The following is a 17833-nucleotide window of genomic DNA, read 5'->3' on the forward strand; positions in this document are numbered from 1 at the left end:
CTTGTCAATGTTTACAAACATCTGAAGAGAGGGTGCAAAGAAAATGGAGCCAGGCTCTTTCCAGTGGTATCCAGTGACAGGAGAAGCAGAAAAGGGCACCAGCTTAAATTCAAGAGGTTCTGTCTGACCATAAGTAAAACTTCTTTACTGTGAAGGTACCCAAGCATTTATTGGGTCTCTAAGCCTGGAGAAGTTGTGGAATCTCCCTCCTCAGAGATACTCAAAAGCCATCTCGACATGGTCCCGAGCAACTGGCTCTAGATGACCCTGCTTGAGCAGGGTTGGACAAGATGACCTCCAGAGGTCCCTTCCAACCTCAGCCAGTCTGTGATTCTGTGAATACAGTGGCACTGGCCCATTTTTGAAACAGTAGATCCTACTTGAAAGAAACAAAGTTTACAGTAATTTAGAAAGAAACACCATTAACAGATATCTATATGCAATGAATGTATCTGCTGTATCTTACCTCTTGTGTTGAAATTCTGCTGTTTAGTTCAGCTACTTTAGAAGTAGAATGCTCCTTTGCATGCTGGCAAATAATCTTCTCCACTTCCCTCTGATGGGAGGCTTTCAGAGATGCAATGTATTCTGCCGTGTCTTCCTGCATCCTGAACAGAAACAGGAAAATAAGATGTAGTAAAGCAGCTACAGACAGTTCTTCAAAAATGCAGCAAAGTTTCTCACTTGAACATATAAAATATCAAAAACGTTAAAGGCAGCACAGCTTTCAAATTTCATAACAAAACCTCACAAGATAGCACCACTGCTGCTCTGGAGGGATGACAGTGTGTGAAGCCTACAGTGCTGAACATGTGCCTTTTTTAAGCAGAGGCAGCTAGAATACAGAAAACTCAGCCAATCATCTTTTTTGGCTCCTCTTATTTAAAAAAAAAAAAAAAAAAAAAAAAAGGAGACAAAATAGGTGTTTTTAAATAACAATTCAGCTGTCCTATTTTGGTTATCTATTTCAGAAGAGAATGTGTTGCAACCTAAATATGCCAATGTCCTCTACTTTGACTATGAATGGATTGAAGGGAAACTAGCTCCAGTGTAAAGTTTCTACAGTTGGTCAAGTAAATTCAAGTAAATTCCACTGTAAAGTTTCTGGAGTTGGTCAAGTAAATTTCACTGAAAGCATATCCCAAGTGTGAAAGAAAGTATCTGTACCAAACATTAATGCTATTCAACACAAATATAAAGCATGTGATACGCAATGATTTATACTGAGATCTTCTTACTCAAACCCACAATGAACTGTAGCATTAATAAGAATTATTATAGGTTTGTCCATAGAATCATGACAGTGCACTGCTCTAAAAAAATCAAACACCACCACTGTCCAAAAAAAAAACCCAAATGAATAATAAACAGTATAAAAGAAATTTACAGAGAACACTGGCCAAGTATGAACTAACTTCACACGTGGCTGACATGTTAACGTGCCACTTCAGTCCTGCATCAGCCGACACTTTAACAAGGTTTTAAAAGGAACGTGTTTGAGCATTTACCTTCGTATGCTATTTTCAGAATAAGCCAGTGTTGCTTGAGACTTCACCCTCTGCCGGTTCATTTCTAGAGACAATCTTTCTAGCTCCTCTTTCAGCTGTGCATTTTCTTGGAGAACTTCCAAGAGATTAGAATCGGAAAAGGCATCTGGTCGGTATACTTTGTCATCGTTGAAAATCCTTTGGAAGGGTTCACTGTTGCTGGAGTTCCTTTTGTCTGTTGCCGAGGTATTCTTTTTCATGATCTCTGTAGAGTTTTCCTTATTATCAGTTTTATTTCTCAAATTATTATCAGACAACATCATCATCCTTTCTTTTTGAAGTTTCTCTATAGTTTTTGTAAGGTCTTGTATTTCTCTGTTTTTGGTGACCAGTTCTTCATTTAGTTTTAACAGTCTGTCTTTCGTGTTATCTTGCTTAATTGGAGAGTCCGTGGACTGTAAGTCTTTATTATCCTTTTTACTTCTGAGTTTTAATTGGGAATTTTGACTTCTAAGGTTTTCAATTTCTGTCTGGAGGTTTTTAACAGTGATCTGATGGGTTTTCCTTAGATTCTGAAGCTCCTGTTCAAGTTCTGTAGATTGGGCTTTATCACCGTTCAGTGTTGGTGATTCACTCACAAATTTGTAGGCAAGTAGCTGCTCAAGCTCTACAAGTCTTTGCTCGTACTGCATCTAATGGAGGGGAGAGGGAGAAAAAAAATCTGGTTTCCTTAAGTATACATTTATTGCTAGTTCTTTTTATCATTCTTTAAAGTTACTGCACATGTGAAAAACAGAATTACTCAAAAATCTACAAATTACTCAAAAATTACTACAAATTAATCATCTACTCCTAATGAATACAGTAACTATGGGAAAGAAAAATTGACAAAGAACTGTTTCATTTTTATATAATTGTGTTCTCCACAGATGTTACCCATTTGGACAGGCAGAGTAAAATCTTATTTTAATATGGCAAGAAATCTTTAGTTTTGTTAAAATTTGCCATTACGTATTTGCCATGTGTCAGTTTGCAAACACTACTGTCATATGCCTCAAAATAGTACTTCACATTTTAAAAATAATCTTAGATTTTAACAGTTTTTTTTTTAATGCAAAAGTATAAATTCAGACACACAGAACCTCTCTTCCTAATGAGCTGAGGAAAACCTAACCTTCTTTATAGCACGGATAGCCTCTGAGGAAAATGTAATGCATTATTCACATAGAGAAAAGGAGGAACAACTGGCCAGTTTTCCTTTCCTGCTCATTAAGCACTTGTGCAGTTCGCTTTTTTCTTGAAGTAAGACTTCCTACCGTGTCATCTTTGGACAGAACGTTTAGCATTCCCAGACATTCCCTGCAGAAACACCAACTGAAACCACAGTCTTTGGTACCGGCAGGCATTAGGTAAGCAGCTACTCTGACCTACATGATGAAATCCTCTTATCCCAATTGTAACAATTAAATTATGCCTCAAGAACCTGTCCTCTCAGTTTCAACACCACTTCAACGGTTGCAATGCTCTTTTTATCTCAGGTGCTGAAGCTACTGAAATTCTGGCTCTGAATTCTATGAGTATTTGTTCCCTTGAATGTCATCTTTGCCTTCAGTTTTCACCACTGTGCCGTGTTAGACCAGAGTGACATTGCGACTGCTACTTGCAGAGCAGACGACTCAACAAGCCGCCAGCTTTTACCTTTATTTTTTGAAATTGTTGTTCCATGGCACGGAGACTTTTTTTAGCTTCATCATCTTTACCTTCAAGTTCTGTTTCTAACTTTTTTATTCTTCTCTCCAAAAAATCAACTGTTTTTGTTTTAGCTGAAAGATCATTAGTTTTCTCAGCAGCAGCAGCAGCATAAATCAAAGCAGGCAGGGAATTTGGATATCTTCTTTTGAGAATTCCTTCCATTTCTCTGATCTATCAAAAAGAAAACTAAGTCAAAAAGAATAGAGTTCTAATGAAAACTGAACTAAGTAATAGAATGTCAACACTGTCATGTGCTTAAGCTGGGTGAAGAATGAAAACTAGAGATGGAATATAAGAATTTTTGTATTGTTTACATTTATGCTATTATTTACAGAAAAGCAAGACTCATTTCTTACTGATTGATTTATATATAATCTTAAACAAAATATTGCTCTCATCTTCAGATCAGTCTTGTGTCAAATGGATCTTTTATATACTTTCTTAGCACTTAAGTTGTATATGGCTTTTAATGTTGTTGGAGTACTTGCTTTTTTTCTGGACTTACATTCACATTCTACTTTTCCAACTGTTACAGAGATATTTAATGACCACATTGAAATGATTCTCCAAATAACAGATTATATGCTTTTTATTTTGAAGTCTGCAATAAAACAAAAGTAACACCTTGCACACAAGACTAATAACAAGCCCCTCTTACCTATGGATAAGATATTCTTCGCATTAGAATACTGCAGAGGCTCTTTCCCATTTGTCCCATATCCCTACCAAATGCAGCTGGCATCCACTAAGCTTCAGAAAGCCCACTCCCACCCAACTTTTCTTCAGTAGAAACATAGAATTTTAAGGTCTCTGCTCCTGCAGTTTTCACAAATTTCATAGGGATCCGATAAAATGTAAACCTCTGCTCTTCAATCAAGTTGGTTGAAATTGGCCGTAATGTTAAGGAGTTACTGAACATTGACAAAAGGAGTCTTAGAAGACAAACAGCAAGGCTGTGTGTGCTTTTGCCCTCTTGCTCCTTTCCAAGAAACTTTAAACAGCTTTTTAATGTAAAAGGATTTAAAAACGGATATCAGTAATTAGCTTATTAGGAGATAGTAGCAAAAGAGTTCTTTGTAAGTATAATAAGTAATTGTCTTGAGCACAAGTTACTTTATCATAGGGCTTCATTCAATGCATTACATTTATGAAAGGGCTGGTAAGTGTTACAAAAGATCTTATCTGAAATAAAGGTTAAACAAAACACAGCTCTATTATTGCATACTTGTCGCTCAAGGTCTTGAATTCTTTTAGCATCTGCTGCTCTGTCCTGTGAACGTTTCTTCTGTTGCACACACTGATCTCCAGCTTCAGCTCTGAGCTTCTCAACCTATCCAATTTATGAGAAAATAAACTAAAATATATAGTCAGAGACATGGTCCTGTAGTACAAAAGTAAGCATTTAAGAACACACAACATAATGCAGGTATTCTGCAGGTTAAAACCTGGTAATAGTAATTTCTGTACTATTTGATTATTGAGGTTCTTAAACTGAGTTACGGCATCTTCAAGACACTTAAGCTGAGACTAGCCATGGAAATCTATAAGAAAACTTCGACTCTGGGACATTCTTGTCTTCATATCAGTACATCTGCTTCTTTCTGCCACACTTCCAGCATGCAACCTTCATTAATAAGCTACAATATGAAGTACTGCAGTACATTACATGAATTCAGGGTGAGGTAAGGAAATAGTTTGTGATTTGCAAGGCTGTGCTGTATGACAAGATACAGAAACAGTCAAAAAGCAACTTTACTTTGTGCCTAAATAAATGCTGACTCTTAGGTTCAGTGTGAGGAACTGTATACCTAACACTCTTGCATTTCCATAAAGTCTGGCCACAAAGACTCAAAGCCTTAACCTAAATTGAATTTCCTACCTTTATCGGCCACTATAATCACTGTACAGTGATATTCCACCTTGTATAGTTGGAAATATTACTATCTTGATTTCTTATGTTGGCAATGTTAACATAAGTAATGCTTTTATGCCAGCATAGTTTGACTAATTTGATTGCTTATATGAAGTCAGAGCTCTTCATTGTTTTTAAACACCCGTCCATCCTGGAGAAAATGCAAAAAATTTTCTTTCACAGCAATGATATGTTGATCAAAGTTCGATATGGTGGTGTTTAAGGGATCTCCTTCCCTGGCTGCTCCTTCAGAAGCACCTCCTTTCATCTGTAATCTCTCCAGTAAAACACCATGAAAAAACGCCAAGATCAAATATATTTTATCACTGGTAAAACTCTTTATTTCTAGAAATCGTAGGTCAAATCTACTGACAAGCAGGCAATGTGAATCTCAGAACTATTCAAGATTCATATATTAGTTTTGGTTGCTTTATATTTTGAGCGTTTTGTTTTTTTTTCTTCCTGCTACAACAACCAGAGAATTTTTTGTAAGAAAGAATCTAGAACCACTACTTAAGAGAAAAAAGTGTTGCCTAAGCTACCATGAAGGAAAAAGGAGGAAAAGAAAAAGACAGGAGAGATGTTCCAAGTTGTTAAGGTAACAATGTACTGCCTTTTCTTAGTCACAAATTTTGCAAGTTTTAAGGAAACATATTACTTTTGTTTCCAGAAGAATCATCAAGATGTCCAATAAAAGCAAAACCAGGTTACCACATTTTAAGCATTCTGCACTTGCAACTCTCACTGCATATGCAGTAATATCAATTTTGCATATAAAGACTCCATGTTTGCTTTAAAGGTTATAAACAGTTTACATATTTTTCCTGAAAAAAAGGACTATTATGAAGGATGGAATTACGTTATACTCATCACTAGAAAAGAAATAATTTAAAATTTCAACATCACCTCTAGTTTTAGTTTCTCAATTTCTTCTCTTGCATCTTTAAGACGAGCTGCATCCTTATCCAGAATATCTTGATTTTCTGCATACCACTGAAGTCTTCTTTTTAAATGAGCAATTTCCTGTTTGTATGATTCTTCCATCATTTTAAATTCATAAGACTTCTCATCTATAAGAATAAATTATCCTTAGTCTTCTTAGTAGTTACGCATTGAAAAAGTAATTAGTCAACACTACCCTTCTCACCACATCTAATGTATTTACTAATCCTGTTATTGCACTGAAGTTTTAAAACCAGACCCTAATTAGGATTTTAAATGCAACATTATTTGAAAACCAAACCAAAACAAAACAAAAACCCAACAACTTATTTTTCTCATACATAGTAGTACTCAGTGGTTGACAGTTACCATGGATAGTATTTAATACAGAATCCCAGGAGGATCTATTCTTGATCATGTTCTAATAAACAAATTTTCAGTAACAACATGGATGACAATACAGAATATCTGCATAGGTATATATTGACCATACTCCTGCCAGTTCTGGATCAAGCATTTTGAGAAGAGACCTGGAGGCAAATAGTACAGCTCTTAGTGCTTGATGCCTGATATTGGAAATAAAAGAGTCCAATTGCTGGCCCTCTCTCATTAAGAAAGCTAAAGTCAAACTGGAAAGAATTCTGAAAAGAATGTTTTTAAAATGTCACAAGGCATCAGGTTAAAGGTAAATAAAGGGCAAGATCTAAACAGGAGACCAAGATACAACACAGTAAATATTTTCTTATGAAGAGTTGTTGTATAAATGGAATAGTCTGTTTTCCATGCCCAGCAGGAAACAGGCAAGAAATGAAACTTAATAGGCAACAACAAAGAGTTCGGCTGGATACAAGAAAAGGCTTTCTAATAGTGCCAAAGTACTGTAGCATGTCTAAACTTCTAATAAAAGCATACCATGAAGGACAATACTGGGAAACGGTCTAGATGCATTTGGCTAAGTCATATTTTAATAAGAAACAAGTTTTAGTTACATGTTTATTTAGTAAAGCACAGAGGAGGCAAAATTATTCAACAAAATGAAGGTGCTTTACCTGATGTGGATGCAATCTGCACTTTTGCTAAATCTCTCTCCTTCTTTGCTTGTCCCAAGTCTACCTGAAGAGCTTGCTTATCTTGTTTGAGACGTCTTATCTCTTCTTGTAATTTAGTTTCTTCCTTCTGAGTTTTAGAGGACATGGTAAGACAGGAGAAACTGAATGCACATGGTCATACTAAAAATGTGAACACACTTTTAAAATAAAATTATTGAATCACAACAGTTGTGTGAGACCACAGCAGCAACCAGGTTTTGTGTTTTGTTATTATTCTCAGGCCTTGCCGTAGCAAAGCAAGTGAAAACTTAAGCTAAATATAAAAATATATACATATATACTTTATATATATATATATATACACACACACATATAATTGTCTCAAAAGCAGAAAATATCTGTGTTTTGAGAGGGTCAGTAAAGAAAATCACTTATTTCTAAGACTGTAGCTTAAACAGACGTGTATTGTCCAACAGTTCATCTTACGACATTTTATTGCTTGCCATTTTCTGCATGTTCTGTTGATATGTGATCACAAGTAAACTTCAAGACTAAGTAGGAGGAAATGTCACAGTGTCAGCCTCTGGAGAGGGAAGCTCTTGGTCCTGGGATCCACACGTACAGGGAGCAGCAACTGCATGGGCTGAGATTTTGGGGCCAGCCAGTAAACAGACCAAGCGTCCAGGGCTGGCGATGGCCATCATGTGCATGTATTTGTGTTACTGCTCGTCAACTCCGATCCTGAGCTGCTCAACAGGATCAACCTGTCTGTGCTCCTTGTGTTTCCAAGAGTGCTGTTTGTATTTTTGTGGTATGAGCAAAGGCACTGCGCTCTGTGTTATCTGTGTGCCTGACCATGGTAGTGTTGTCTCTGTGTCTTTCTCCATCTTTGGATCTTGTGGTCAGTCTCATTACAGGCTGGACCTAAGGACAGGAAAGTGCAGCAGCAGTACCTGTGAGGTTGGAACTTGGGGAGCCCCTGGAGTCTTCAGAGCTCAGTCAGCTCTATCAGACCAGGAACACCTCTGCTAGTCCTCAACCTCACTGAATGCAGATCACAGACTCAATATTAGGGATTGAAAAAGACCTCGAAAGATCATCCAGTCCAATCCCCCTGCTGGAGCAGGAACACCTAGATGAGGTTACACAGGAAGGCATCCAGGTGGGTTTTGAATGTCTCCAGAGAAGGAGACTCCACAACCCCCCTGGGCAGCCTGTTCAGTGCTCTGGCACCCTCACTGTGAAGAAGTTTCTTCTCATATTTAAGTGGAACCTCCCATGTTCCACTTACCACATACTTATCACATAAGATACTCTTACCACATACCCAACCTGTCTTTGTTGTTATTGGGTTATTTTTCATCATAATTTAATTCCTTATTAGTTCATTTTATTAAAAAAAAAAAAAAAAAAAAAAAAAAAAAAAGAAGGAAGAAGCAGCTTTTAATTTCTGGTCTATCAGAGGAAACATACCAGAACAGTCTCTACTTGCAGGAAGCAGAACAATAGAAGTTTCTGAAAACCTTTAATTTTAACATGAAGCTTACTAAATATCTAAATATCCTCCCTCAAAATCACAAGCACCTACAGGACTACAAAAAAAGTTACAGGAGTGAATAGCAAATGATTATTTTCACTCTGATGTTCTTTTCTAAAACTTACTTGGTACAGAGCGGGGATAAACACTCTTCCGGATTTGTCTTATATGGGAAAGCTACAGAGGTATCACTGCTTTCTGAAAGCTCCCACAGTGTATTCCAGAATGACCAGTAAACATGGCAACATTGCACTTCTTTCAAGTGAATCTGTGTCTTAGGGGATTTCTTGTAGAGTTCACATGATGAGACATTTGTGATACAGAAGTGTGGCAAATAGTAGCATCCTCTGCTACTTTCTTCAGTTACATTATTAGTCTACAGTATGGCTAGTTAAGTGATGTTTTTAAGAACACATGAAAACCAGTCTTGGTGCAGAGCTACCTGTGCCATTCGAAGCTCTGACATCAGTTCCGTGAAACTCCAGTTTCTGGCTGGTTCAGAATTCTGCACAATCTGTGACTGGATATTATTAGTCTTCGCTGTCTTTTCTCTAAACAGTAACAGCAAAAACATTTATACAAGGCAGTGACTTGGTGTACTAATAGTGGCACATACTAAAAACCAAACACAACCCTCCCCCAAATGGTACTACAATGTCAATCTGTGCAGACTTAAAGAAGCAACTATGCAGGACATCTTTCTACAAAAAAAAATTCACCTCACCTTGCACAAACTTGTTTGTTGGGACTACACGAGAGAGGGAAACAAAACCTACTCTGGCTCAGTGCAACTCATCTACGGCAGGGATTTGTAAGTTAGGAATACACACAATTGCTAGTTTTTTTTCCTCTTTACTAGTATAGGATCCAAATCTTACAGCAGCTCAAGTGCAGTGAATCTAATTGTTCTTCTACTATGGGGATGTCTTGTCACCTCTGATTTACCCTGTACCTTACTGCAATATCAAAATATTTTGACGCATGAGCAGAGATGTAATACCAGAACAAGTGTAGCATGCATTACACTCTGATATGAATAAGAATACTTGAATTTTAGCATTGAAATAGTTCCCAAATGAAAGACTCGAGTCTTCCCACAAGTCTGCAAGAACACTAAGAATTAAATGCCCATTATCAACACAAACCAATACTCAAAAAAAGAGCCAAAACCACAAACCCAAGAAACACTGGAAAACATGCATCTAACAGACTCCACAGTCATTCTTTATAAATTAAAATAATAAACACAGCTCAAAACTCCAGAGATTTTAGTTAGTGTTTAAATATGCCTACCTTAAGGCTATTAATTCAGACATTAAACACTGATTCTCCTTATACATTCGTTCCTCATTTTTTTTGTTTTGGATCTGTAGCTCTTTCATTTGTTTGTATAACCTCTCATTTTCCTAAGATGAGAAAGACAAAGAATGTTCATAAATTACCATTTTATCCAGTTCAAAACCAATGGTCTATGATGTGCATAGTTTGCTTACTGAAAAAGTGGAAGCAAACACCAAATGTTTTATTACTAAGTTTCTGAAATAGATACCTACTTTCATGATTGCTTTATGCTGAAGTAGTATACAGTAGTATTCAATCTTGGCCAAGTGTCTACTCATACTGGAGAACCCAGGCCAGTTGCTCTGCAAAGCTACCCCAACTATATTCTAAAAGCATATACATGGGTGGGCGCTGACAGATCAGAGCTCAGCCTGCCCACGCTGCAGTCCCACGGACACAAACCGTCCCCAATGCAGGATGTTCACAGCCAGACTGGCAAGACTTCTGACCTATACCGAGAAATGCTGCCGCGCACCAGCTGGGAGCTGGTTAAACTATCTTATTCGATTCTGCAGCTGCAAGTATTCAAAAGGATTATTAAGCTTGAATTATCTATTTCTCCAGTTGACTGAGTAATAAAAATCAGGCATACTTACAAGGTTTCGTTGAAATCAACTCCTCAGATCCTATGAAAAACATCTTAAAAACGGAACCCTCTAGATTTCTGATATTGCTTAAAAATGCTAGTTTTCTACTGCATTTGTGGCAAAAAGTTTGTAGTTCTCTATTGGCCATAAAGTATTTTCCCAGTTCTCAACTGACAAGTCAGCATATTTTTACAATTTATAATGGTTACGTGGAATCATGGAAAAACTTTGCCCAAACTAGACATGTTTGAAATACCTTTAAAAAAACGCAATACGTTTGCCCTTCACATCTAAATTGCACCCACTTTTTTGATAGCAAGATAACTGTTTTCAACAGAAAAGTAGCATCCATTAAACAATTTTCTTTCTGAAACTGGTTAGAACACAGTTCTGTGTGGTGTACCTGTTGGTAACCTTGAATAATGACCTCTTGATCTTCAATTTCTTTTTGTATTTGTGCCAGTTTTTCTTCAGTGACAGGAACTGTTGCTGTATGATGGGTCCATCTCTTTCCTTGAGTCAGCTCTTCCATACTTCTCAACTTTCAGAAAGAAAAAGACACGCAATTAATAAGCAAATTTTGTTACAAATATGGAATTATCTACAAGACTACACTTTTATAATAAAAATAGGCCAAACTTCTCATCAAGATATGAGAGCACACCAAAGAGCCAATCTTATTTTTGAAGTTTTACAGAAGCATTACAAAACAGATATGAAGTATAAAAAAGTTTGGGAAAAGTTAAGTTTTAGCCTCTTCTATTCTTATGTATCTAGACAGGAGGTTATAGTGGAATAATCCTGGGAATACACAATATAGGCAAAATACAACACTGAAAAATGGATCAAAAAATAAACAAAATCTCATCATATAGTACTAATTATTTATATAACAACTGGCATCTGTTTATATATATATATTTATTTATTTATTTTTTTACATAAGAGTGAGTTAAATCTTTGCAAAAAACCTTCTGCAGAACTCTCAAAACAGAAAACTAAAGGAACTTGGGAAAACATAGTTTATCTCTGTGGAAAAAAAAAAAATCACGTCTTATGGGTAATAAATGCAACAGTGCGTATGCATTTATAAACTAGTAGCACGTGTGTAAATCTGGGTTTTCTGCTCATTAACAACTTACATAAAATAACATTAATTCAAGTTTCAGAATCAATGTTTCTCCTGGTCTATAGTAGTGGGCTACAAGATGATGAAGTACCTTACTCTGAAGAACGTAATTTTCCTGACCCAACCGAGAAAGCTCTTTTTCGTGCTGTGTTTTAAGTTCTACCATCTTTGTCTCTATTTCTTTCTCTTTTTCTGAAACCGTGCTGGTCAGCTGTTGAATCAATTCACGAGCTGTGTTCAGGTCGTCCTCTGCAACTTGCACTCGCTTTAGCAAATATAGTTCTCTATCACAATTTTTGGTAGGAGAAAATGATAAATCCTAATGAATAGAAAAATTCAGAGAAACATTACACCAAGCTGATTGTTTACCAAAAATTCCACTCATCAGTTTTATTTAACTGGCTTGTCTGGCTCTTGGCAACCACACAATGTCCTTGAAAAGAAAAGAAAACAAAAAAAACCCCAAACAACATTCTAATAGCAAAACATCCTGCATTTACTTTAAGGAGCTACTTTATCATTTCCAAAATATGTCTGAGGAAAACAAGCCAAAAAACAATGAGAAACAAACACCTCTCACACGAGAGCCACTATCTGGCTACCAGAATTATTCTATTAGGCAACTGAGTTTTTGAAAAGCGGTAATGACTTAGGTATTCAATTATTTTTTATATACAGTTTATAAGGAAGAAGGAAAATCTGTCATGGTTCTGTAAATCAAGTCATCTTGGAGAAGTCAGAAGATACTGTTAAATATTCAATGCAATGCAAACAGAAAAAAAACTCCAAACAGTTGTACTATTTAACAATCATAACAGAATACATCTATGAAAAGGTTTTAGAATAAATAATTTCTACCACAAAATAGCAATTTTTAGAAATTAATAAGTATTCCAACTTTTAAGTATATAGAACCACCCAAGTAATAGAATTATCCACACAACTGAAAAGCCCTATGATTATACTTGCATATTTTAAAAGCAAAACTATTAGTTGACTTAAGGGAAGTCTTTATTCACTATTTCAGCATTTGCCAATCTTGTGATAATTATTAAAAGTCTTGGCAAAATCGGCTTGCAAGCCAAGCGGTACATACTATAATTGGGAGCATCATTGATTATTACTTACACGCTGATATTGCCTGCAATAATCCACAGCTTGGTGTCCAAGATTGTTAACAACTGATTGGCCAGACATAATTCTGTTAATGCTCCCCTTTGAAGATGGTTCCTTTGTTGCAGATCTTATTATCCTAGTAGCAAACAAGGCTTCTTCATTTAGGCAGAAAGTAAAATAGAACAAAATTAAATACAGAATTTAATATGTCCTTCCAAAAAAATCTATGCATGTGATCTACCCCTTAGGCATAGTATCCTACAACCTGAATTGTGAATTAAATGTAGAATCTTGAGAGCAATGGGACATTATGCAAAATGTTGTAGTTTTTCTTTTGGGAAGGAATTCATGGCAAGATAAAACAAAACCCAAGGGAACAACTGAAACAAGTAGCTGAATAATAAATCCTTCATGAAACAAGGTTAGCCTCAGTTCTCTGCTCAAGAAGTGGCCGGTTACCTAAGCATTCAGAAATACAACATATTTCAAGCTATGGTGAAGAGACAGCGATTGTCAAAATGGACTTGAGGGCAGACAGCATACAAAGACAGGCACTGTCTATTGGTTGCATCAAATAGCAACTTGACTGGAAATTAAAAATCAGGGAATTCCCCCTAAAGGGTAACTAACATACAGGAAATTATTCACACCTTAGTCTTCTGAAATACAGATGGTAACTACAACTGGCTATAGAAATGTAAGCCAAGAGCTCCTGCTCAGGAATGTTATACTTGAAAACAAACAGGCAATGTTCATTTCCCAAATCTGATACTTTCTACATTTCTCACACTATCCCTTCACAAAGGTGCTCCCCTGGCACTGATGATTAGGGGATTGCTTGATTCAATGCCATTCTCTCATCCCTGTGAGATTAACTTCTGAAATCAGCTGAAAATGCTGCAGAGAATGGTTATAGCTAGAGAGGGAAGAGGTTTGAACGAGGCCAGTGGTCTCATTTCTCAGGATTCATCACTCACTTCACCACCTCCACCTGGCTGTAAACCCCCTGCTTCCCCAGGGAGCAGCACAGCAATGCACTGAGGAACTAAGGTCTGTTAATTTGACAGCTGCTAATGAAGCATCTCCCTAAAATGGGCAACATAATTCTAAACTGCTTTTCCTAACACTACTTGCAGGGCTTTTAAAGGCATTACATGTTAGAAGTGTGCTAAAACCTGGGCAACTGTATTTTCTCATGTCTCAGAGACAGCAAACATTGTCTTCAAAGACACTAAGCTGAATTATCTCAAAAACTCTTCAGGCTTCACAACAAAAATAAAGAAGTTCAGTCCTTTACTTGCAACTCAGCTTTCACAAGACTACACAGGTATTCTCCTTTCCTCAGTATTACAAGAGACATGAGCAGAAAATAGGACTTTCTTGTTAGTGCTTTCTTTGTACTCTAGGAAAGCAAAGATAAATAGAGGCAGCTCAGAATAGGAATTCGCATCACACAGAAGTTAGTGTGTCAGTAAATTTTTGCATTTACTGTAAAGGAAAATGTAGATACTTATTTCCGAACACCAGCTTCTTCTTGTTTTGGTCCTACTGATGAACAACAGGTAAGTCTCAAACATAGTGGTGGTATATGTTAGTGGAAATGAAACAAGACTACAGTGCAAAGATTTATTTAAAAGTCTCTCTTCCAGTAACTTCATGCTGATACAGAAAAATCTCAGTACTTGATTGTGTATGGGTTTAGATTTCTTCTATAACACTTGGAATTTTTTTTTCCTCTCCTTAATGTGAGCATGAACAGCAAAGCTCTCTGGCTCTTAAAAGGCAGATTTCTTATGATAGAATTACCTTTATATCTCGCTCTATCAGCAGGACTTTTGGCTTTCACACTGGTCTTTTTGAAAGTTTCTTTTGGTGCTTTCTTTTCATTAGCTGTAAAAGATTGATTTGAGACTGAAGTGGGTTTCCCGTACCCAGAACTTCTAACCGCTCCAGGAGGACCATATGAAGATTTCTTTTTATGTAAAGATGCTGGACTTCTGATGTTCTTGTATGACACTGGTTTAGTTGTCACTGGTTCTGATCTCTCATTCTTCAAGGAACAAGACTGAAGAGCCTGTGATAGGGCACATTGTTTTAAAATAAGTTTTAGGCTCTAGTGTGATCTTAAGCTTTCACTACTAAAAGAACACAGAACCAGTTACCAGAATTACACAGCTGTAAGACTTGGGGCAGAAGGAAGAATTATTTTTAACCGAATTAATAGTATGTAATTTTACAGAACTTTTCTGCTTTGCAAACACACATAGTTCAAGTATTTTGTACTGTCTCCATTTAGTTGTTCTGGGAAGTTGTATTAAAATGAGAAGATTTCGGATTGTATAAATCTTGTTATGAAATGTTTGAGAGGATTTGAGAACATGCAAAACTTAGAGGATGTTAGGGGAAAGGATAAAAACTAGGTGGAGAGATCACAGTGGATCAGATAGGAACAAGTGTGGGAAACAGAGGGAAAACAAGATTAAAGAAGCTGGTGACATGACCAGGTTGCTGGTCAGTACAGTTGTCTAAGCCCTACATTGATCATTACAGTCTCTCCTATATTCTTATTGAACTATTTCTAGCTGTTCTCTCCACAGATACAGTTTGTTCTCTGTTTTGGGCCTGTGTGTGTTAATACAGGTTCCCCACAAGACAACTCGTGCTCAGACTCGCTACTGGCTTGAGCTGGGGACATGGAACCGCAGGAGCCTTGTGCGTATGGGGCTGGGACAGCAAGAATCCTGCTGGTCCCAAAATCCACTGGATTTGGCTACCTCCTCTAACAATAGCAATAGTAACATGAATCCTTCAAGAAAAACAGCAACAGTCTCTCAATTTCTATACATCAGAGCATAATCAAATGACCAGCAGTCTAAAAATATATACATTTTAAATGTGTTTCCACATAATAAAAATCTGGTTGATATTACTCACTTGTTTAGTTTTGTTGCCTTTTGGTGAAAGCAGAGAGTCTTGTGCTATTTTTTCTCTTAGTACATCAGGCTGCAATTCACTGGTCTGAATTTCTTTCTCAGTCACCTTCTGAAAGTTATCATCATTCACAGCTCTCTGCAGCAAGATGCTCTCTTCTCTGTTAAATTTTTCAAATAAGTTTGTCTCCCAAGCTGTGTTATTTTGGTGCTCCTTAGTGGGTGAGTGGCTGAAAAGGTCATTTGCTGTGCTGCCTACCAGTTTCACAGGACTACGAAAGAAAGGAATAACATCATATATATAGTAAGACTTTTACCTTTTGCTTTCCTATCACTCTGGAAAGAGTGGGCCATTTTTCCTCTAGGTATCAGCTGTAAAGACCGCTTGAATTTGAAAGAGCCACTAGGCTCCTTTTAAGAACAACCTTGCAGATTTATTTATACAGATTAACTCCTACTCTGTGGCAAAAGAGCTATTTCCCAGCGGTGACTGTTTTTGTGGAGGTACCAAACTCGGCTGCAAAATGAACACCCACAAGCATGCAATTAATGCTACTAAAAAAACAAATGGTAGTGCAGCTACACAGTAAGTTCCCCAAAATCATTTGCTAAACATAACCTACTTCTGACAGTTTCAGGACCTGTGCTTTCTCTGTTAGACACAACAGTTGGAGCAAACTAGAAGGAGGTATGGAGCACAGGTTAGTAAGAATCACAAGATTAAGCAGAATAAGAAGATTTGATCTCAGATTATGGAAGCTGGGTTGAAATCTGTGTTGGGGGACAGGAAAGAGTAGAAGACTGGGAAAGCAGAGATCCTAGCTGTGGCAGCTGTGAGAGTGAGGAACACTCCTCCAGATGATTCGGCAAACATTGCTGCTTATCTCTCAGACAAAGTTTGGGAATCCCTAGTCTAAACCAATTAACCCTGTATATTCACTTTACAATTCGCCACAGATGCCATAATGCCAGTGCAAGTCATAACGAAATTTCAGACTTAGGGAAAAGACAGATGAGTTATTTACCGAGTTGTTTTTCACAAATAGTTAAAGTACTTAAGTTATTACAATTCTTAAAATGCATTCTGAAATAAGTACCTTTCAGGCTCCACATCAAAACTTCTAATATTACATGAATGCCCTTTAATTGGTTTCATCAATTCTTCCACAGTAGGTAAGTCTAATTAGTGCAAAACAGTAAAAAAAAAATAAATAAAGAAACAACATCAAAAAACTTTAAAAAAATATTTGTAAAAAGCACAACATTCAAAAATGCTTCATAAAGTATTAAAGATATTACTAGTTCACTAATTTTACATGCTTGTACAGTACATGCTTTCCTTTGAGGTTTTTACCTGATTCAATAGTTGACATGTTCTTTGGATAGATGTCATTATTTTGTGAAGCACCTTGCACTAAGCATTCTGAGACTGTCATTGCAGAATCCTGCAATTTTTGTTCATCAGTGTCTCCCAAAGACTGATCAATATGGTGGTACGCTTGGTGTAGCGCTTCGATGTCACTAGTGGTTCGTCCATAGGAAGCGCCTGTGAAAAATGCAGGCTCATAAGAGATAATACAGGATTTTCTGTTTTGGGAAACATCCCACTGCAGCCCATGTTTCAGTTACTAGCTTGGTCTATTATGTGGTGAGAATAGTGATTTCAGTTATCAAAAAAAAACCCCAAACAATCTCATTTTTACTATAAACAGTTGCCAAGTTAATTAGTACATACAAAATAGTCTCATCTGCAGTTTGCATGCCTCTCCACCCCCCTCCCTCGCCTCAATATTTTAACAATCCTAAAACTAACAGCATATGTGATATAACCATTTTAACAGACGCCATCAGAGCCATACTTTGGATATAAGTGGCATACACTGTGGTACAAAATTTGATAAGAAAATGTATTTTATAACTGCGTTCAATGCCGTCGAAGAATTTTAGCTATGATGAACAACAAAAGGAGAGGGTATTTAAAAATCAAACTGTGATGTCAAAAGCAGCTTTACAGTTACCAAGTGTAAAAAGGTGTCTTTTGAGCAGAAACA

The 17833-nt window shown here is 36.8% G+C and overlaps 1 protein-coding gene across 15 annotated transcripts in view; it reads right to left on the bottom strand.

Annotated features, from left to right (window-relative positions):
- The window catches only part of CEP162 (centrosomal protein 162), a 48327-nt gene that overhangs the window by 8783 nt on the left and 21711 nt on the right, over positions 1-17833 (bottom strand). For all 15 annotated transcript variants that reach the window (XM_065056459.1, XM_065056452.1, XM_065056460.1 and 12 more), the window contains 15 exons: positions 17137-17328; positions 16880-16961; positions 15787-16054; positions 14659-14926; positions 12865-13007; positions 11828-12055; positions 11011-11148; positions 9973-10085; positions 9122-9230; positions 7143-7269; positions 6058-6221; positions 4465-4569; positions 3186-3410; positions 1509-2179; positions 467-608 (listed from right to left, as the gene is read on the bottom strand). In XM_065056459.1, the coding sequence (XP_064912531.1) occupies positions 467-608; positions 1509-2179; positions 3186-3410; positions 4465-4569; positions 6058-6221; positions 7143-7269; positions 9122-9230; positions 9973-10085; positions 11011-11148; positions 11828-12055; positions 12865-13007; positions 14659-14926; positions 15787-16054; positions 16880-16961; positions 17137-17328 (2975 nt within the window). The remainder of the gene's footprint in view (positions 1-466; positions 609-1508; positions 2180-3185; positions 3411-4464; positions 4570-6057; positions 6222-7142; positions 7270-9121; positions 9231-9972; positions 10086-11010; positions 11149-11827; positions 12056-12864; positions 13008-14658; positions 14927-15786; positions 16055-16879; positions 16962-17136; positions 17329-17833) is intronic.

Source organism: Columba livia, chromosome 3, assembly GCF_036013475.1.
Source record: "Columba livia isolate bColLiv1 breed racing homer chromosome 3, bColLiv1.pat.W.v2, whole genome shotgun sequence".
In the NCBI taxonomy this organism is placed as follows: Eukaryota; Metazoa; Chordata; class Aves; order Columbiformes; family Columbidae; genus Columba; species Columba livia.